Source organism: Serinus canaria, chromosome 1A, assembly GCF_022539315.1.
Source record: "Serinus canaria isolate serCan28SL12 chromosome 1A, serCan2020, whole genome shotgun sequence".
Taxonomy (NCBI): Eukaryota; Metazoa; Chordata; class Aves; order Passeriformes; family Fringillidae; genus Serinus; species Serinus canaria.
The window spans coordinates 13,805,827-13,828,176 of NC_066314.1; the positions used below are offsets into that span (position 1 = coordinate 13,805,827).

A 22,350-nucleotide genomic window follows, 5' to 3' on the forward strand; every position below is an offset into this window, starting at 1 on the left:
CATAAATCATACTTTGTACCACTACAAAATGGTGGGGAAGTAAGATCAGCCACAGAACTGTCTATTCTCTAATAAAAATCTGTTGTGAAAATGTTCCAATGCCTAAAGCACACTTAAATAAACTAATATCTACCAACCCAAACTGTAAATTAAAAATACTGTTGCTGTTGTTCCTGTGACCAGTGACCACTTTATTCCCCAAAACTGAACAGCTGAGCAAGCACTTACATGATTTAGTAGCCCCTATGCAATTCCTTAGGCAGTGCAAGACAGTTTAGATCTGTCCTCTAGTTAATTCTTCATTTTCAGAAATAAACCCAGTAACATACACTAGGGCAACCCTCTGTCATTCTGACCTGCTGGACAGCTGGCCACAACCAAGGAATGGAAAGACAATTTTGAAAGATGTATGGACTATTCGCACTTAGCTACTTTAAAATATGTTATTTCTAGGTAGCCCACTTGCATCCGTGCAGAGTAAAATAGAAAACCACAACAACCAGACTGTACTCTGGCCCAGCCACTGTAGTCTTCCCTCTTTTTCACACTATTTAAGAATTTGGTACACAGTCACACATACTATTCACAGAGGAATTACTTGCTCATGAAAATTATACCCATAAATCAGACAAAATATGTCCAGCAAGCTAGACCACAAATGGTGATGCATTTTCTCAACAGTGAGGCTCACTATATTGTCTATGTGAATGGGACAAAGTTTATCCTTATTAAAATCATAGACAGAGGTAGTTTGACTTCCATGGGATACATTATTTATGCAAAATTTAAAATGTGCTCAACTGCTTTGCTGAATCAGGGCCAGAACCAGCAATCTGCTAAAATAATTTTCACTTTGTGTAACTATTTCATTTCAGCTACTACTATAAAATCACTACTGTCAATACTCGTCACAAAGAGTAACACTGTGCAACTTTCCCATAATAGAGCAGGTTTTAGATAAAAAATCTAAGGTTGTATAATAGAACCACAGAGTCACAGAATGAACTAGGTTGGAAAAGACCTTTGAGATCAAGTCCACCCTATGACCTAACACCAGCTTGTCAACTAAACCACAGCACTGAGTGCCACATCCAGTCTTTTTTTAAAACACCCCCAGGGATGCTGACTCCACCACCTCCCTAGCAGCCCATTCAAATGGTCAATCACTCTTCCTGTGAAGAACTTTTTCCCAATGTATAACCTAAATTTCCCCTGATGCAGCTTAATAACACTGCATAAGGCCAATGCCAGGAGACATTTGGACAGTGTTAGTTCTTCCTGCTGTCTGTCCCAGGAACTCCATAGTGTTCCTGTCCATTCCTCTACATTCCTCCATTCTCTTGAGGTTGCTCTTGATGGCAGCACGACTCTCTGGAGCATCAGCCACTACTCCCAGTTTTGTGTCATCAGCAAACTTGCTGAGGGTACACTCTGGCCCATCGTCCAGAGCACTAATAAAGTCTTAAAATAGAACTGGACCTTGTATTGACCCATTGTGGGGGTACACTACTGACCAGCTGCAAGATTTTGTACCACTGATCACCACTTTCTGGGCCTGGCCATTCAGCTGGGCCATTCATGATTAATCCCACACTGATAAAAACTCTCACAGTGCAACTGGGAGAGCCTGCAGACTCAATCACCTTTTATACAATGACTAGTGGTAAGGAAAGGATTTAGATCAGTTCTTTTCTACTGGTATGGGGGAGGAGGGATTTATACTTGTCTATTAATTTTTTTTTCAGTAGTCCTTTAATCTTTAGTGCATGGTATTACAGCACCTAAGCAGACTCGTTAATAGTGTGAAGCAGGACTATTACTCAGATTGATGCATTGACTGCATAGATTTGAAATTTAGATTGGACGTTGCCTGCTCGCAAGATTACAGAAGAAACTACAGATTGACATAATTCATGTGCTAAACCCCTTCTCACTCACATGAAAATGACTTGTTTTCCCAGTTGAAAAAATATAACCCATTTTCACTAATAGCTACTACTAAGTTAATAAACCACTGAACAATAGTGGGCTGAGTACCAGTATCACCAAAGGATAGATATTAGAAGATCTGTATTCACTGGTACTGTATAATAATATTCATGCTAAAGCCTGGAAAACTAATTTCAAATCTCCTCAAACATAAAAACAGCTTACCTCATTTAAAAAACCCATATCAAGCTACTAATTAACTTTTACTGAAATGAAATTAAATCTCTTCAGCTCTGTTCTTGTTATAACTATTTAGTATCTGACATTAAATCTAAATTCAAGGAATGAGGATGAAAGTACCCCCCTTCTTCAGTATTAGACAAGAATGTAAGAAGATGCTGAAAGGACATATACTTATTTTTACAAATGTCTCTATTTCCTCCACACTGTAAATTTAGAACTTAATGAGTATAATTTTCCATCTGTGAATTAACATATTTGTGTCTGTCTAAAATAGCTATTTTAACATTCAAATAATAAATCTGACCCACTGATTCTAAACTGGTCCCCCCTTCATGACAACCACTTCCAACTTATTTTTCCCTGTAGAAATTTTGATACTTTGAGTAGAATGTGAAAAACATCTCTATTGTGAAGCCTCTTTGAAATGTAAAACAATATGGTGAATATTAGCATGCAGCTAGTTGCTGCAGGCTCCTGAAATGAGGCTTTGCATACTAACATATACAGTGTTTTCTATCTGTAATCAAACGCTCCGCCATGGAGAAATACAGGACTTGTGAATGTTGCTCTAAAAACAGAAGACGTTTAAAGGACAGTCTAAATATTTTTTCCACCAATAAAGCAACAATGCAAATGATTTAGCAATTTCGTACGGCAAGATCTTATGGGACAGAAATAAGGAAATCTATTTGCACTATTTCTATAGCAACATAATTGCCAAATGTTAGACTGTGAACAAAAAGCCATGATCCTCAGTAGTGCAATTAATCAGTAAAGAAAAGACAAATTCTGAGTATGTTCTCAATAACCCTTTCCTATATCCTTAAAGTAGTCAGGGTTAAATTTCTTCAAATAAGAGTGAATTTAAATTTCTAATGTTGTTTATATAATACATTACAGGTGAAGAGCTGTCAATAAATGATACTGTGATTTTAAAAATGACCTTGATTTTTTTTTTTGTTTTACTGCAGGGCACAGAATTTCATTACACTCGGTTGATCAGTTTATATCCAAGGTGTAATAGTTTCTAGACTTCCAGCAGTAGTGCAACGTCTGAAAAAAAGTCTCTTTAGGTAGGTGACAAAAGAAACAAAGATGGTTTGCTTTATTTCTCAAAAATCTTCTTGACTAGAAAATAAAATTAAGACTGTGCATTTCATGGAATATTGGAATTCTTAAGTGATTCCTCAGAAAAACTAATTTGTAAGGAACAAAAATACCTAGATATTAAACAGTGCCCTATATCTTCAAAACTACTTAAAACATTAATTAATCCTTCCACATTCCTGCAAGATATGCATCAACTGGAAATAAATGAACTTAGTATTCAAGAGCCAGTAACTACCCCAGGGATTTGACAGCTTTCTTCTACCCAGAGAAGTGATTTAGTATGTACAGCTTCAATTCCAACCATGCTTTCACCTTGACTACTTCATATCCCCTCCAAGGATGAAAGGATGGTTTGTTACCATGTCCACTCAGCCCGGAGCTGTTCAGGTAAGATTGACAAGAATGATGATAAAAGGCAGCACTTCTGGTAAATGTATTTCTTTTCCAATGGCAAGCTGACTGAAAACCAACTGACTCAGTAATTTGCAGTCATCACTGATCTGCAATTTGCACAAACACCACTAAACCAGAAGTGATAAAGAACAAAAGTCATTATCACCTACTAACCCACACAACCTCCACACCATCCCTTTCCTTCACAGCTGCATATTTCTGTCAGAGAAACGGAATTAAAGTTCTACAGGAATCGTAGTGTCATTAGAAAACCATTGCACATGCTCTGACCCTCCCATGTGAATTAGAATCAAATTACTTTTAGTATGGCTGCCTGGGCACACAGATCCATTCAAAATGAGAGTTGGGACTTTTAAATGGTATGATCTTCTTGGCTCTTTAAGAGTCCTCAAAACTCCTGCAAGTGAATTCAGCAGGGCAATCTGTAGATCTGAAACAAAAATTGTCTTCGATATTTTGGGAACCAAAAACCTGCTCATCCACCTGGGTTTAGATCTTCACAGAGTACCTCATTATGGCTTAAATAACAAACAGAAATCACAGTAGAAATAATGTGCAAGTAATCCAATTCTGCATTTACAAAAAATACTGAAAAATAAATAATATACTTGTAATAACTGGTGAAAACCATACTATTTTGAATTCACATAAGACAATAATTAGATTATTTTTCAATATTTTCCACTTGGGATTATTTTATAATTGGGTCAACTGAATGTGAATATGTAACGGTAGACGTGAATAATTTCAAAGCAGCAACATTTTTAACAAGTTTGGATGGGGAGCAGAAATGAGAAGGTGAAATATAAGCACACTCTGTCAATAAATATCTATATTTTCCTTTTATTTTCCTTATCTTATGTAATGCTGAGGACATTTCTTTCTGTATCGTTAACACCTCATATTGCCAGTGTTGACAACTCAGGAAAAAAGCCTGCTTACTCACCAAACATTCATCAGCAGAAGCAATGATAAGAGCCCTCCAGAAAGTGCATAATGACACTCCCTAGAACTCTCAGCTCACTTTTTTACCCCGAGGCTTACGTAAACCACAGGGCTTGTGATGTGCCTTGCCTGCAAACAGGACACCCAGAGGTGAGCAAGGGCAGCTCTGCCTGCACCTTCTGCCCAGCAGAGACCCAGTTCATCCTTTCTACTGACCACCCCAACCCCCCTGAAAAATGATTTGTTGCTTTTCAGGCTGCTTCTTTCTTGGCAGAACTGTTCCCTGATGCCTATGTAGGAGTGAAGGACCCAAAATAGATGAGGATCAAAGATCATTTTCAACTCTTTTACAAGGGGCTAAGAGGGACTCTAATTAGGAAGGTGGCTGTCACAGAAAGATGTGTTTGGCTGTGATTTACACTGAAGTCAATTGTAGTTTAGGCATTACAACAACCGAGCAAGGATTAGTCACTACACATTGAAAGAGAGAAGCAATAAAGCAAAATAAACTGAAGTAACCTATTAGCTCTCTGAAGGTGAATTAAGTAATTGAAAGAAGTGATATAAATAAGCAGTCATTAGGTGAACAAAAATATCAAATTTACATTCTTCAAATTTGTAATTTTAATTTTTGCTCTTAAAATTATGACAGCATTAACCCTATCTTTTAAAAAATGTATACAGTGAAAGCTGTATTCATTTTTCCCAAAACTAGAAACCAGAACTGCATGAGTTCTGAATTCTTCTAGCCCTCTGCAACTAAAATTTAGTCATTAAAGGCCTTTTTTTCTTACATAAAACCCACAAAATGTTCATTCAATCGTATTTCTCCTTTAAACAGCTAACAGATTTGTTAAAAAATTAAATCTGCAATTTAAATATGTAAACATTAATAATGAATCTATAGTTCATGACTAGTATGAAATGAAGAAGTTTTTAGAAGGTACTATGAGTACATGATTTCTTTTTAGAATTGCATTAATTTCCTATTGCATAAAAAAAAAAAAAAACCACCAAAAATCTAGATCTGCAAAGGGAAGGACTGAAAAAATATGCAGTATAAATTTAATGTTCAGATTCTTCCATAATCCTCATGTAAGTCTGACACTGTTACTTAACTCTTGGCCACAACTAAAGCTGGTAAAAATTGGAAGGGAATGATGTAGGAGAAAGCATAGGGTAGGAAAGATGCAGGTGATGTCACTGCCCTCATGCTGAACTGCAGAATTTAAAATTTTCCAAGTTCTGTACCTCAGCTTCTTCATCTGTCAGGTTTTGTTTTCTTTTTTTTAAAAAAAAAAAACAACAACCAGGGAGTTTTTGTGAATCTTTTAATCAATTAGCTAGTGCTTTTAAAACTACATTTTTGGATACAACATGATACAACACTACTAAATATTATTATGGTAAAAGGTAATTAGAAAGCCGGAAGGCACATGTTTGAGATCATCATACAAAATTAGAAAAACTGCAGGCTGTGCTATCTGTGAAGAGAAAGACACAAAAAATCCCCAATGGAAAAAGATAATGATGACTTAAAAAAAAAGGCAAGTAGCTTCCTTGCTATTAAAGGACTTGTGCTTTAAAAAGGCTGGATCTCCTCCTCTCCTATGCTTCCTAGGATGATACTTGCACTGCAGTAATCAAAACAAGGAAGCAGATGGACAGGCAAAGTGGTACTGCAGCTGCTGCAGAAGATGACTATAATAATAATGTTGACATCAGTAACAGTAATTAGTGCACAGACTGTAGAGTGGATGATTCGTTTTCCTATCTTCTGGAGTGGGCATGCTGCTCTAGCAAACGGGTACAACATTAGTACCTTTGGCTTGTTTTGTTAATTTGCTCAGTTTATTAATGAAATTGAATACAATACAGAAAATCCAACTTCTCTTCCTCTCCACAACACTTGCTGAGGAAAGCACATTTCAGTTTGGTTTAACTCAAGCTGGAATCTTCATTAGTAAATGGCAAAATACCAATTTTTTATTTATATCTAAAACAATTCATAGTCTCCCATACAGCCATCTGTACTTACACTGCTGAATTTCAGCAGCATGCAGTACGTGTCTGCTTTTGTCTGAACAACAGCCCTACTCTTTGGTGTGACCTCACCCATCTGCAGCCTGGTGCCACACCTTTTTCAAGAGACACCAGAAGAAATGGTCTAACTGTGAGAATATCCAAGGAAAACACAATACTATACTGAACCACTTCAGGTGAGAAGTAAGTCACAAGCGTTGGTGCCACCAGCAGGACTGTGCCATGCTGAGAGAATTCTGCTAGCAGAACATCAGATAAAGATGTACCACTCCCCCTTAGCTGCCCCACTGAGAATGACAATGTCCAGCCTGGCACTTTACTACACCAAAGCACCCACCAAAGAGCAGCACCCACTCAAGAGCAAAGTAATCGGAAGAGTGAAAACTGCAGAAAAATAAATAGATGAATTTTATTTGGGAAATAAAACTTTTCACTTAGATGCAATCCTGCAGTATGAATGTTAAGGGAAGAAAGAGTAATCAGAGAAATCATGGAACATGCTTAGCATAAGACAGCCCAGTAAGCCTTTTATTTTCTAATGAGTTTTTCCTTATTCTGCTTCCATTGAAATTCATTTTCCCTGTTTGTTTAGTCTCCAGGAGGATAAAATATTTTCTTTGGCTTCCCTTTATTATCAGCCTCAAAAAACAGAAAAAACTCTCTTTTCAGTTGTTGAAAAACTCCTTTTCAATTGATGCTTTAGAAGAGGGAAGAGTGAAAGTCAGAAGCATGGGCTCAGGGTGGGAGCCACTCACGAACACCAACAGATCATTTACCTAAGCTCCTTTTCCATCCAAACTCTTCCTTTCAGTATTTCTGGCCTGTCTCCAGGTTTCTATGTTTCTCCCTAAACATGCTGATACACTGAAGGGCTGATCCACCCAGGCAGCAACAGATCTTTTTTTGCCAGATTAAATATTTTTTAATTAAGAAAATATACTAAAAGTTCATAAACTTTTTAAGGGGGGGTTGTGATTTTTTTTATTTTGGTTGGGTTGTTTTGATGTTGCTGTGATTTGCTTTTGTTTGTTTATTTTAACACAGAAAGAGAAGCTTGAAGTGCCTTATAGAAAAGTGATGCTCTGTGTAACATCTTCTAGAGACAGGCTAAAGAGACAGATAAAGGCTGTATTTAACCTTCATTATTTGCTTTCATTGTTGAGAAGACCACGTTTGCATATGAAGAGCTTCCCCAAGTTATTTCAAATATAAAGTCTTTGTAAATTAAAAATCCAGTTACACACTTGGAAAGAGATGTCAGCAGGAACATGTCTTTTGTTTTCCCTCTCTTCTACTAACCTAGATGAGACAGTTTCAGTAACCCTGTTCCTACCACTGAAGGAGACCATTAATCAAACTATTCCAAATATGAATAAAAAACAATGCAAATGAATGGAAAATAATAGGTATTGAAAAGAACAGCCATGATTATTTTTCAAGGGAAAAATTGTCAAGAAGTGAGAAACAGATGGCTGAAAATGATAGATGAAGACACATTCTCCTATGCAAACTAACAGATTTAATTAATTACTCAAATCACATGGTACTATGGAATGACATTAATGATCCATACAGTGGTGCCTTATCAGCTCCCTTTTAAAGAAAACAAAAGAAATTACAACAAAATGAACATGTTTACATCCTACAGATATAACCCACAGACCACAAATATATCCTTCAATGTTAGTTTGAGTTTCAACACCTTCCCATCAATTTAAGTTAAAAAAAATTATGGAACTGTAAAACTGTAAATAAACTCATTCTCTCATCACATTTTTCTTAGGAGATTTACTGAAGTGTATACAACTAAATGACAATTTTACCTTAACTATCTCCTCTATGAAGCAGACATGCGACACAGGATCTCTTTTCTTTGCCAATACTTTCTGCAAATGCTGCACCTGTAAGAGAGAATTTATTGAGAGGGACAGTGACATCTGAATTCTTACATCCAAAACTGCATGATGAGACAAACAGGACTTAGCTGCAGAGTACCTGTCCACAAGCAGCACAGATCTGATCCATGAGTTTCTCCATGTTTGTCCAGAGGGCTGCTCGAAAAGCTGCTGTGTTCCCAGGTGTGGGCATAGCAGCTCGACCAGGGCCACCTAAATGGTTTTAAACATACACAGCAGCACATTTCAGCTTCCACAAACAAAAATTAAAATATTGGAAATACAGATCTCTATGCACTTTGACAGATACTTTTTTTAAGCCTAAGAAGCCTAAAATACATCCAGAACAGAGCTTTGTGAATGGCTTCAGTTGTCTCAACTGAGAAGTGGACAAAGCAATGAAGTTCTTTGGGGATACTTCAAGCTCATGACTGTTACAAGCTCTACCAATGCAGACTTCCACAGAAACACCACAGTAATGCCAATGACCAGTTTTCCAGTATTTAAGAACAAAGGGAAATGGGAGAGAGAGTAGCTGTGAAAAATACAGGACTTAAATGCATACACAAACTGCAAAAAAAAGTGATATTCCAGCTGAAGGGCATGCAGCTTCTCAAGAATCCTTCACTTGAGAGAGCATGTATTTCTGTATTATTCTGCTGATTATGGGTCTGGATCCCCACCTTGTTGCAAAACTTTTGAAAAAAAAATTGAATGTTTGCAACACCAAAGTTCAAATTTGCCTGTCCACTCAATTCCTCTGTATTTTTTGGTATCTGAGCTAACTGGGAACTAAATGTTTAACAGTGCAACATTTCTTCATATCGAATAGTCTGCTTTGAAACAATTTTCACCTGACAAAAGCCTAACAATGCAGTTGCAGGCTTCTTCCATTGATTGCAAATAATTTCAACCCATAATTCTCCCACCAATAAAAAGAAAGAAGAATTTGGAGTCATCATTCCATGAGAAACAGCTAAGGAAATGCTACACATTGTAACCTAATGAGGACAATTTTGTGGGCAACTTAGAAACGAGTGGCAGGGAGGAAAAAAGTAAAACCTCTGAGCCAAATATCAGACAGACCTGATTTTGTCAAATTAAATGTTTTTAAATTACTTGTGTTCTGAGATATGCCCACTCCACCCCTCTACTGGTTAAAGCAAGCAGGGAAGCATTTCTAGAACAGTCTTGGATGTGAGAGTTTCTTCCATTTCATAACATACCATACTCCTATAAAAAATAATCAGTTATCATTCTCTGTAGAACAAGTATAATACCTCTTGTGACTGTTTGAGATGGTTGGGTCAGCACTTTGATATCCAAAGCATTTTTTATATTCTCTTCCAGCACTGTGCAGTATCCATCCACCACATTAGCAATGGTATCCTTCAAAGTCCCAAGATTATGGAAAACCTGAAGAGCGGTTCCCACTTGAGTAGGATTCTGAGAAAAGAAGATATTAAAAAATAACAATTATCTTCAACTGCACTACTGAGATGTTTTATCCCTGATGAGACATCATTTTAGTGGGCAAATTCATCTTTTAAGTTCAGTTTGCTAATTCATTCTGTTTAAGTTACTGGCATCCTTGCTGCATATCAGAAAACAGAGGGTAAAGGAGAGAACTGATTTCCTCTGCTCTCTGAGCAATGCTTTGCTTAGCTCCTTTTGGTGCTATCCTCTGAATATGAATGGAAAGAAAGGAACTGGAAGCACTGCTGGCAGTATCTAACCTGGGGTGGGTTATCAGTGACTGATCCAGTCATTCTGGGGTTAATTACAGTACAGCTGTATTCAGCTGTGGTGTAGCTGGTAATATTGCTTTAACATGCAGTGCTTGTTAGCCTTCTGTCAGTTAAGTCCCAAATTGTTAATTAAATGTGAAACAGGCTTTTAAAAAGTATTAATGAAGGATAAGAAGAAGCAAGCAGGTCAAGCCCCTCCTACTGACTACTGCAAAGTTTAAGCTTGTATTTCAACATTTCTAGTTCTAATGTTGACAATATCTTCATTTTTCCACACAGCAGAATTTAAAAAATAAACCAATGCAGTGATTATTTCCAAAGCTTGTAAAAAAACCAAAAAAACCAAACCAAAACAAAAAAAAAAAAAAAACAAAAAAAAAAAAACCACAACCCCCCCCCCAAAAAAAAAACCAAAAAACAAAAACACACAAAGAAAAAAAAAGAAAAAACAACCGCTCAACAAAGGGGAGTGAGAACTGTCCAAAAACTGCCCAGGTCCACTGTTTAAGAGACCTCTGATAAAGATTAAATCCAACGATAATTCCACTTAGCAACACTAAACACTGGCATGGGTGCTATTTAGCAAGAGAAAAGCCTCAAATTATTGCCTTTGGAAACTAACCACAGTCATGCATACACTGAATACTGCTTTTTTAATTAGCATTCACAGGCAATTAGTGGAGGGGGCAATCAGTTGATCATATACACATTAGAGATGCAGTCTTTTGTCATTTTTCTTAGTCACTTCTGCCAGCAGTAAAGAACATGGTCTGACAGAAATGCTGGCAGTCAGGCTGGACAGAAGCATCTGAGAATTCTGTGATTTTGTGAGACCACCAGCACTGCCCACTGCAAAGCCCACTTTGGCTTTGGCCATGGTGCAGCTGCTGTGCTGAGGATGCACTTCTGGTACATCCACCTATGGCACCACGTTTTCTGATCTGTTGGCAAACAATGTGGTCCCCTCAAACCCAATGTTTCAGAGGTCACACCCCTATAGCTGCATATTTGTGCCATTTTTTCTAGGGTTCCTACAAGATCAAAACCATAGTTAAAGCAAAAAAAGCCAGATCCCATCTTCTTTCCCATGAGGAGTTCCCAGGTTTAGTGGAAAGCAAAGGAATATTAGGCATGTATTATGGTTTGCAGACCTTATACTAACTATACCAGTTTCTTTTTCCAAACAGTGTGGGAGTTAATGAGCATTCCCAGCATAGTATTACGGGTCTGGGACTTGTAGGTTTAGTTTTTTGACAACTGGGTATGCTGTAAAATTTCTAAGCATCCTGTGGGTGTGCTTGTGGAGGTGGGAAAGTAAGCCATAAAGACTGGAAGATTAATGGGATGTCAGAAAATGAAGAGTACTATAATGCAAGGAGGGAATTTGGGGACAGAATGAACAAGAGAAAGAAAATATAAATGGGAAGAGGATGGGGAATAGAATGAACAGACTCTGGCAGAAAGAAAGAGAATAAAACTGAAAGGAAGAAAAGATAGAAAAGACACACCTCATTTAGCAGCCTTTCCTAAATTGTTGTAATTTTTACAGAATACTTACACAATTATGAAACCAGGTAGAGAGTCAGTAATACAAAATCAATACCTTACTATTACTATAAGGGTGCTGAACTAGATTTCAGTCAGGCTCTAATGTTTATATATTAAATAGTAAAAAAATTGAACAGCATCAAAAGGTGAGCTGGGCACTTTCCACCCTTAAATAATCAATGGCCAGATACTACTTTCCTGACAAACAGGCAATACAGGCACAAATAGCTGCAGGCAAAAAAATCAATCTTAGAGCTACCACATCACAGTTTAGCAAACTAACTCTGTAGCTACTGGGCAAGAAAGACACTAAAACATACTCCAAGAGAGCCTGAGCTATATTTCACAAGAAATGGTTTTAGCCAGAAGTTTCAAACCAAAATACAAAATCATGGAAACCTTCTCTTCAATCGAAGTATCTTCCAAATCTAGTACCAAAATTAAAATCAGAATGGAACAAAGATTATGCAGGTGGCCTATTTCTTATTTGCTTTAAATTGTGGACATGGCCACAGACAGAGGGCTCCTACTCATGTATTCATCTTGTATGGAATTAGAGACATATCAAATCCCTGACAAGGTAGTACAAAGTGTATTATTTTGATTTATTTACAGTAATTTTCTCACCTCAGGAAGCAGTTATGGTTTCATATGCCCCAGACAGGCTATGTAACAGTCCATTGTTGGTTTATGACTAATCCTAAGAGAATGGAAATTTTTATGCACAGCTAGTGAGTAGTGCATAGGTTTAGACAATATCTTAAAAAAAAATTAATCCTCCCTTAGGACAAAAATTATGTGAAAAGAAAATGAGGAAAAGCAGGATGGAAATGAATTACTATACTTTAAGGCTTGCACATACATATCAAAATGAAACTGTTTATCATTATATACACTGGACAAAAAGTTGAGAGCCAGTATTTCAGAATTTGCTACTACTAATAGATGCTATTGATTTGAATTTTTCCTCAATATTTTTCTTCTACCTGAGAAAGCTTAAAGCTGAACAGTTCTGAGATTTGAAAAGCTGCCATAATTTTTATCAAGAGGAAAGCACGCATTTGAAAAAGAAATTATTTTAAAAAGAACTGACTACAACAGTGATCTACAAAGGAAAAGGGAATCACATCAGAGAATAATATTGAGAATAGCTATCCAACAGGAACAATATGGAAAATAATATAACTACCTCTGAGATGGAATTTAATGAGTTAATCAGCAGTATTTTATAACCCACTTATCGGCCACTGCAGGCAACCACACTTAGCAATTTTATAGTGCTCCCTTTAGAATCTCCGTCCGTAAAAAATTTGTACATTTGCCATAAATTTGAAGCTATGGCAATCAAAAGAGTAGAGGGCAAAGAAAAACAGAAGAGCATTTAGGAATATGTTAGCAATACAGTATAATCCAACTGCATAAACACAAGCATACATAAGTGAAGTAAAAACATGACCCCGCAAAATGTAGGGCAACAACACTACCTACTCAAAAATTAACTACAGTGATCTTCAGATTGCAAAAATTATTATGCATCTGGGAGTTAAGGAGAGATGGCATTAAGTCCACCAATAATATCCTTCTCCATTCAAAGCACTCCTCCATCTGGCAAGTCACAACATAGTAGGTTACAGATACATGGAAACTAAATTCCACAAATGTAAGAGCTTAAGAAGACTCAGTGAGTCATCAGTTCAACATATGAAGAAAATAAAAAATGAACATGCTCAAAAGCTAGGTCTACCATGAAAAAAGTCTCACAAATATTTTGAAACATCTAGGTTTCTCAGTATCCATCAGACAATAGTTTTAATAGCTTGGTCAGAAGGTTGATACCAGTCACCACTTGAAAAAAAGGTACAGGTATTTCAATTAATGTTTTGGCAAAGGAGATACTCATTCAGCAGAAACTATGAAGAGATGCTCACACCAGATGTATTTGCTAATTTTCTCTATGAATGAGAACCATTCATTATATTGACATAATTTCTGATTAATTTTATCCCATCCCATTCCATCTGGTTCTGTAGACAATCACAGACAAGTAGAAAAATAAGTGTCATGCAGTCATTAGTATGAATGTGGGCTTTTTTCACAATTACATCATGTGGTTGTTTCAAAGAGCAGGTGACTGGATTTAATAACCCAGCAGATGCTGACCAGGCCAGAGCACAACCCCATTTGGTCACTTCCTTTCCTACAAAGATAATAACCCTGAGAAGACTAACAGAAATGTCATTAAAGACTTAAATAAATATATATATCACATTTCTAATTTGAAAGTATCTCCTAGGATGGAACAAAACAATTTTGTTTTGTCAAGTGCCCATATTGCAACTATTTTATAAGGGCCAAGATTGTAGTCTTTTATTTTATGATTGCCACTAGTATTATCAGAATAATCTTCTGAAAGAATGGCTAAGGAAAGTGCAATAATCTTTCTCATCATCAGAAATGCAGCTTTGACAAGCAAACCTGCTCCTCACAACGGAGAGTGGTGATGACACTGAGCAAATTTGGGGACAGGAAGATTCCTAGCATAAGGCTGAACCATAAACAAGAAACTTGCATAACAGGCAAAACTAATGGCTCAAGTGCTACAAACACAGCTTTCAAACTCGCACTCCACCTTCTCAGGGTACAGGATTCACTATGTGGATCATTATTCTCTACCCAGTTCTGTCTTAGGGAACTTCACATCATTATTTATTTATCCAGTACTAATCTGTCCCAAAGATCCCATGCCACAGGATTTTCACCTGTGTGGACTATCAACTTCCTTCTCAAATGAAAATGTGTTAATTTGCAACAATATTTATGGTCAATCTGAGACAATTTATGGTTTATCTGAGACAATTGCTACTACTTACACAAAGAAGCAGTGTTACAAGTGTAATTATTGTTAACTTTCATGCAGTTAAATTTTACAAGTACTTCATCGCCAATAATCAGAACAGCTCTCCAAGGAAATGCTCTTTTACAGTATAGTTTAGAAGGACCACATACAGAGAAGCCAAACTTGGACTAGTCCCTCAATTAGAAATTATATTTACTAATGCATAAAAGGACATTTCTATTTCACTTATTAAAATCAGAACAGTGGCTCTGACTGAAAATCTTTATCATTCTACAGAGAAGAGATAACCCTGTTCAGGAGAGGCTGTGGCAGGCAGGCAGGCAGAGAGACAGACAGACAGACAGACAGACAGACAGACAGACAGATAGATAGATAGATAGATAGATAGATAGATAGATAGATAGATAGACAGACAGACAGACAAATAGATAACTCAAGAGCTGTGATTTCAGTGTGCTGTCACATCATTCCCTCTTATGCAAAACATACACCATGTCCCATAAACAAGCAGTAAAAGTGTAACACAGCTCCAAAATAATTACATACATTGCTTAGTTGAAGGAAGAATCATAATTACTAATTAGTCCAGGAATCACCTAAACAGAGTGGTCTGACAACATGGAGAGTAAGGAAAACCACAACATCCCCTACCCATTGAGAAATAATCAGCCCTAAAACACAACAATCCCAGACCAGGATGCACACTGAAATAACCAAACTTGTAAACTAATGTATATTTTCTGACAATGAATACAAAAGACTTTTGCAGTCCTTACAGTTTCTAGATTATATTTCTGAGTATCTTTGACTGACATTTAGTATTAATTAATTTCATTTGACAGAAGATTTGCTAAATTGGGAGCTGTTTCACTTATTTTTTAAAGTTTACTGCTCCTTTCGTTTGTAGGAGATAACAGTTGCAATTTCCAACACAGCACAGCTTTACAAGGTCCAAAAAAGACCCCTTTGAGAGGCTAAAAATCCCCAGTCAGATGTTCCTTTACAGTGTTTGTCCCTTCTCCCCTCTCACTACCATTACAACATTACAACATGCTGCCTCCTTCCAATAATTTTCCCATAAATAACATTACTATCCCTAATGACAAGTACTACTCAAAGACCAAGTGATTTCAAGTTTTGCAAGCACTTGCAGCTACCCAGTTCTTAGTCATCTCTTACAGACACCAGAAATGCAAAAAATGAAAAGTTACTGCAGGAAAAGCTGCAGTTCAACTTAAAGAGCTCAAGAAGGTACGCAGGGAAGAAAACTTGGCCACCTAAGTCAGAGCCAAGGCAAAATGACCTATTGAGCAGAATTAATAACTTAGTAAGAAGGGTTGGAATTCTTGCTTTGAGGTATAACTCAGCTATTTTAATTGTAGAAAAAGTAACAAAAAACTAAAAGTAGAAATTAAATGCCAATGAAATTCAGTTTCAGTCTAAAAACAGTATTTTATTCCATTTCCAAATATCCATGCCTAAAAAAATTAATTGATATATCAGTACTCCTAAAAATGAACCTACTTAGGGAAGCTCATCTCTATGTTCATTATCACCCCATCTGTCTTTTACTCTGTTCATCTCTAAAACCTGAGCAATAAATGAAAAGGTCAAATTGACATTGTAAATCCAGAGAATACAGGCTTCTTTCTAATGGTATCCCAGATCTTCCTGGTTTGGTCTTTGCAGTCTTGAGAGGAGAGAGAGGTTAAAATATTATTTGCTATAGAAATATCATAGGTAATAGTGATGTAAAAACTGGCTAGATTAGAAAAGAATATTTTAAGCCTTAAGAGGCAAGAGTCCCAAAGCCAAACATTTAAATATGGTTAGGTTACAACATCTACCTTCTGTGAGCCCATGTTTGAAATACACAACCTCTCTTGGTAGAAGGACTTTCACATGAAAGGAGAACAGCCACAAAGCACAGTTATAAACCTCATCATGTCCTCAAACTAGGTCAGCCTTTTGTTTCTTAGAATAACAAGAAGGAAATAGCAAGAAGCATTGCACTACAAAGGTTGAAGAGGGAAAAAAAAAAAAGAAACAGTAGCAATAAAATACTAGAAAGCAAAGAAACATGATTTTTCAACACAGCTAAATAGCTTGCCAAAACACTTATTCACCATAATAGTGTAATCAAAGCAACAGATGGCTAAGAGCTAATGGGACAGAAAGGCATCAGGAACTGTTGTAAAGAATTATCTCATGAAACATCAAGCAATGTTCCAAAGTTTACCAAGCCTCAGGCTATCAACGTGACAGCAATTTCAAAGAAAGTATCTGGCACCTCTTAGGACAGATCAGCTACACTGACGAGCTCATAACAGTTACAAATTTTATCCTACAATGCACTATTTGAGTGTAGGAAGAGTATAAAGCCTTTAAAGAGTAGAAATGATACAAAATTTTAAAAATTAGTCAGGTGACATGGAAATGGGGGCTTCTGAGCCAGATCAAGCTTCTTAAAATGCTTCTCTCACCTCTTACACAATCTGACCAATCTCCAAAGCCCTTACTGATAACAAACCAAGTCACACTGAAGATGTGGCTTCCCTATTAAAAACAAGGCTGATGAAGTTTGGAGAGCAGAAGGTGAGACTGCAGCACCTCTCCTGTCCTTGTGCAACCCTGACTTGCCCCTGCTGATTCAAGTCCCATTACTGAAGAACAGAAGTTAAGGACACAAAATCTCATTACTAATTTTAATATTTGGACAAAAACTTGTGACCAGATGTTTTCTTCCACCTCACAATATAATTATGTACATGCTCACTCTATTAGATGGTTCAACAAAGCCATTAAAAAACCGAAATGTCAAGTTTCACTTTTAACTCAGTCTTAACAATCAACATTAGGAATTAGCTGCTGAAGGGCTTTAACATGTTTTTCTCTCTTTACAAAAAAAAATTCTATCTGAGAAAAAACATCTTTTAAATGGTATGTTCTGAATGATTTAAATATCTACCAAAAGCCATCTGGGTTTTCTTGTTCTCCTGCTAGTCTTTGCAACAAGATAATAATTACCTATGCAAGTGACAACATCTCATTTCTGGAATCTGTGCATATATTGTCAACAGCCCTGAAGTGCCCTTATGTACTTAAAAGGAATGAACTTAAAGAAGCTATTTTATTTAAAATTCTTTTTTAGCTAATATTTTCATACTCAACTACAGACAGACCTCCATCATGGTCAAATTTGCTGTTGGAAAGAATTTTAAAACATTTTTTTTCTTCTTAATACAAAGTTCAAGTTCACTGTGTTGCACACCTACAGGAAATGTAGATAATTTGGTGAAGAATTGTAGGTTGCCAGGAGTGCTGGAGATGCCCTAATCCACCTGCTTGCTCAAAGGAGGGTTTACCACACCAGGCTGCTCAGGAATAAGCCAGAAAACACTCTTTCTGCTCCATTGTCCCTTCCTAGTTCTTCTTACAGCTCCCAGAGAATGCAATGGATTTGTGCAGTCATTTTCATCAAGTTTTGCTGAGGCCAGCTTGAAAGAGAGCAAGCCCATGTATACACCCAAACATGTCTTCAGTGCTGGCAGTGTTACCCACACTCTGACAGCAGTCTAAGTCTTCCAAGTTCTCTTGTAAATTGTCTACTGGCATGGCAAAACTGACCTCTTTTTGTTACAGATCCAACATTTAGAGAAATAGAGTTTATATTTCTAGTTGTTTTGATTTGTTTTTTTTTGTTTGGTTTTTTTTTTTTTTTTGTTTGTTTAAATAAGGTCAGTTTCCTTAAAATCAAGTGGGCAAAGCTGTACCATACAAAAAGTTTACTATGAAGGAAAAAAATCTGAAGTCCTCTGCAGAAAAATAAATACTGTGCCTAGCTTTGCCTGCAACTAACACAGACACTGGGATCCAGACTGGGCACTGAAAAAAGGCAGTCCCCATCCCAGTGCATTCTGAAACCTTCACACAAATGGGAACCTGCTGGGGTGCTGCCTGCAGAAGACCAGAAGGGAGGTAAAAGAGAATAAGCAGCTGAGTGCACCTCTTCTTCCACACAGATGACATTATTCATCACCCAAGAACTGCAGTATTTTGATCCAAGATTTTTCCTCTCTAATGCCACATACTGTTCAGTTCCCTATGTCATTTCAAGCTTATCCAAAGCTTTAAATCTTTTTGTTACCACAAATGTAACAATGTACCATAATGCAGAATTTCACGTGGCACTGAGTAGCAGATCAAGAACACGATGAAGCATTGATTTTTTTTTTCTGAGAGGATTAAGACAGAGCAGATTTTTAACCTGAGAAAGAGGCAAAATGAATTATATTATCTTTTTTAGATGAGTATCATGGCTAGTCGATCATATTTTTCACTCTGCTCTATGCAGATGTGGCTTATTAATGCTTTGTATGTTCTTCTTGGATCACCTAATTGCATTACTGCAGAACCTGTTAACAATCAACAGTCAACAGTACAAACCACAAATAGAATTACAGTCTGGGAGAGGCGTTTAACAATAACATACTATCTTATCTGGAGAGAAAGAACCTCAGTGTAGCTTTAGTTTTGAAGAGACACAGATACACAAAGTAAAAATTCAAAAGGCTGGGATGTATTATACAGAGATCTAGCCAAAGCCCACGTCAGTCTCTGCTCAGTTGCATCCCTGAAATTTACCAGAATTTTATATATGCTGTTCACCTTTCAGTATCTAAAGCAAATCAGAAATATTTTAATCAATTAATTAATGGTAATAATTACTCCTAGTCCTCACACAGACTAGGACATTGGAAGACAACTTTATTTAACCTCATTCTATAAAGATTAGACCCATGTCATTAAAACACTGCAATGTCTGATAAAGAAAAACCTTCATGGTTCCCATTCCAGTCCTACCTCAACTATTTTCAACAAGATCTAGTCTTAGCCTACCTTTCTGCATGTGTAGCAATGCAAACACCACCTCCTTATTTCACTGCTCTACCTCATCCATGTCCCAGTCCATCCTCCAGCCCTTCTGCAGTCTTGTTCTCAGAACAGCTCTTTCCATTGTAGCTTTCTCTTTGGAGTTACCCTCAAGACCCAATCTTACTTTCCAGTTTCCTTACTGACACAGCATTCCCAGTCTCCTTCATTCCACCCCTACAGTATAGTTTATTTACAAAGCTTTTCACAGCTGAGTAGTTCATAGAAGTGACCCAGGCCTCTGTGCAAATAAATAGATGAATCAATCATCGTATTTGCATTAATTACCTTAAAAGTACTAAAATCAGATACATTCTTGCCCCTGTAGGTATTATCTAGTCTTAGTGCAGTTTCAGTTTCTCATTGTGGTCAGAGTTGTCCAACACATAATGGTTGATAGTTTTCCAGTCCAGGGAAAACACCTAAACAGATGGACAACCAGAACACAGAAACAGACTATGCAACAGCCTCTAATTTAAAATAATTTCTGCCTGCAAAGAAAGCTGAATTCAATATTATTAAACATTCCTGTATTTTCATGACGGATATTCTATGAGGAGTAATTTTTTAGTGATCACAAATGACATTTACTAATTGGTATGAAACCAACCTAAGTGTTTCATATTTCAAAATAACTAGTCTCAAAGGGGAGATCAAAAACATTTTAAATAGCTTTCTAAGGTATTCTGACTTTTTTTTTTTCCACTCATACACACACTGCATAGCTAGTAATTCCTTAGAACTTATTAATACCTAGAATATTTGGAACAGTAATGCCATCTGAATTCTTCAAAAAGCATCATCTAACTCTAAGTTAATATGTATTCAAAACATCATCTACAATGGAAGATTAAGTTTTCATGTTTAGTTGACAACAGGTCAAATTAATTGATGTGAATTTCCGAAGAAAAGGACCAGAAGTGAATTTAAAAATTATCCAGCTGATCCTCACATAAAATTGTCACTAAACAGAATACAAAGTTTTTGGCAAACAGCTAAGTGGTGAATCATAGCAGAGTGAAGGGATATAAAACATTAATGACTTCTCAATTTTCACCTATTACTTTACCATAAAAGACAGTTATATAAAAATATTGTTCAGATCAGATGCACTTTCAGGAATACCCATTTATAGAAACTATTTATAAACCACTTTCTTGCACTATCAGAAAAACAGAAGCAGAAATTATGAGATTAGCAGGGCCACACAATAAATCCTTACAAAAAACCACTGGAAAGTGAAGGCTATATGTTGTGCTGCACTGAAACATGCAATAAAGTACTTGCAAATACTCCATTATCCAGTCACAGATTTTCGGTCTAATTCTGCATTTATGAGTCACAAACACCTACACAAGAAAAAAAAAAAGAAAGAAAGAAAAAAACCCCAGACACATAATCTGTCAATCCACTTAGATTAACCATTTAGAAAGGCTGGAAGCAGTGAAGAGTTTTACTTTTATAAAAATACCGTGTCACAGTTGGACACCAATTGCATTAGGCTTCCTAAATTACCTCTATATAGGGCAAGTGCACAATGGCAAAGTGATATAAAGCTTTCTACATCACAGAGCAGACAATGTCTGCACAATCCCATAATCTGTTTCTAATTCAGTATATATCTTTTAATAAATGTGCACAGACTCATCAAAATCTGGAAGATCAGGATCTCACAGGACAAAAGAGACTACCACCATGTCTATTATTGTCAAGGCTTCATAACTCCACAGTAAAAAGTTTTAAGACAAAATGTGGAAATAAAACCTTTGTCAATTTAAAAAAACCCCATTTTTCTAAATTTACACACTGTGAAATATTAATTTTCTAGTTCAGAGTGATTTCTCCACCAAAAAGTCTTTTTCTCCCTTTATAATCCTTTAAGAACAGCAGCATTTATTAAATTAAAAAAAAAAAAAAAAGAGAGGTCTTCCTTATGTATTCTCTGTTTATTAGACATTGCTTTCCAATACTTCTAGCAGCAACAAATATGACTACCAAACATTATAAAATATGTCCAGGAACTTCAGTGACCACAGAAAGATGAAATACTTCAGCATTTCAATTCACATTTTTGGAATATCCCCAGGAAGTGCCATATTTAAATGATTAATCACTGGCATTCCAAATATTTATTTAACCCAGAAACATTAATCTTCATATAGGTATATAGATGTATGTACAATATTATGCACCAGCATAGTGCTGAAACAGACCAAAGTGAATCTATCAGTCGTAATATTACTAGCAGTACCAGATTTGTGTCATTTTTTATCTTCTGCATGCTATACTAATAATAACAAAACTTATTTGATGGTGTGTTCTTTAGCAAGGGCACAGAGAACAAATATCAAGTGACTTGGTATCTAATACATTCACATCATGCTTTGATTTTCCATCTGAAAAATATGCACCAACATTCATAAGTGAAATGTATGCTAAAGATATATTTATTTAGCTATTGCTCTCTGCAACACCTTCTTTTGAGCTTTGTGAATAATTCATCTGCCTATGTCTTCTTAAAAAAACCCACAAAAACAAACAGAAACATCTGGAAGCACTTACAAGCTAGATTTTATAGCAAACATATCTCACCAACCATAAAGGACAATACTGCTACCACAGCATTATAATACATTACATAACTGAGAAATTTTAGTCCCAGATTAGAAGTTCATTGCAGGATATC

The 22,350-nt window shown here is 36.4% G+C and overlaps 1 protein-coding gene across 2 annotated transcripts in view; it reads right to left on the reverse strand.

The window, feature by feature from the left end:
• The window catches only part of COG5 (component of oligomeric golgi complex 5), a 174,166-nt gene that overhangs the window by 51,480 nt on the left and 100,336 nt on the right, over positions 1 to 22,350 (reverse strand). For both annotated transcript variants that reach the window (XM_050970033.1, XM_030237724.2), the window contains exons 8-10: positions 9,860 to 10,025; positions 8,680 to 8,792; positions 8,508 to 8,585 (exon numbers count right to left, since the gene is read on the reverse strand). In XM_050970033.1, coding sequence (XP_050825990.1) covers positions 8,508 to 8,585; positions 8,680 to 8,792; positions 9,860 to 10,025 — 357 coding nt within the window. The remainder of the gene's footprint in view (positions 1 to 8,507; positions 8,586 to 8,679; positions 8,793 to 9,859; positions 10,026 to 22,350) is intronic.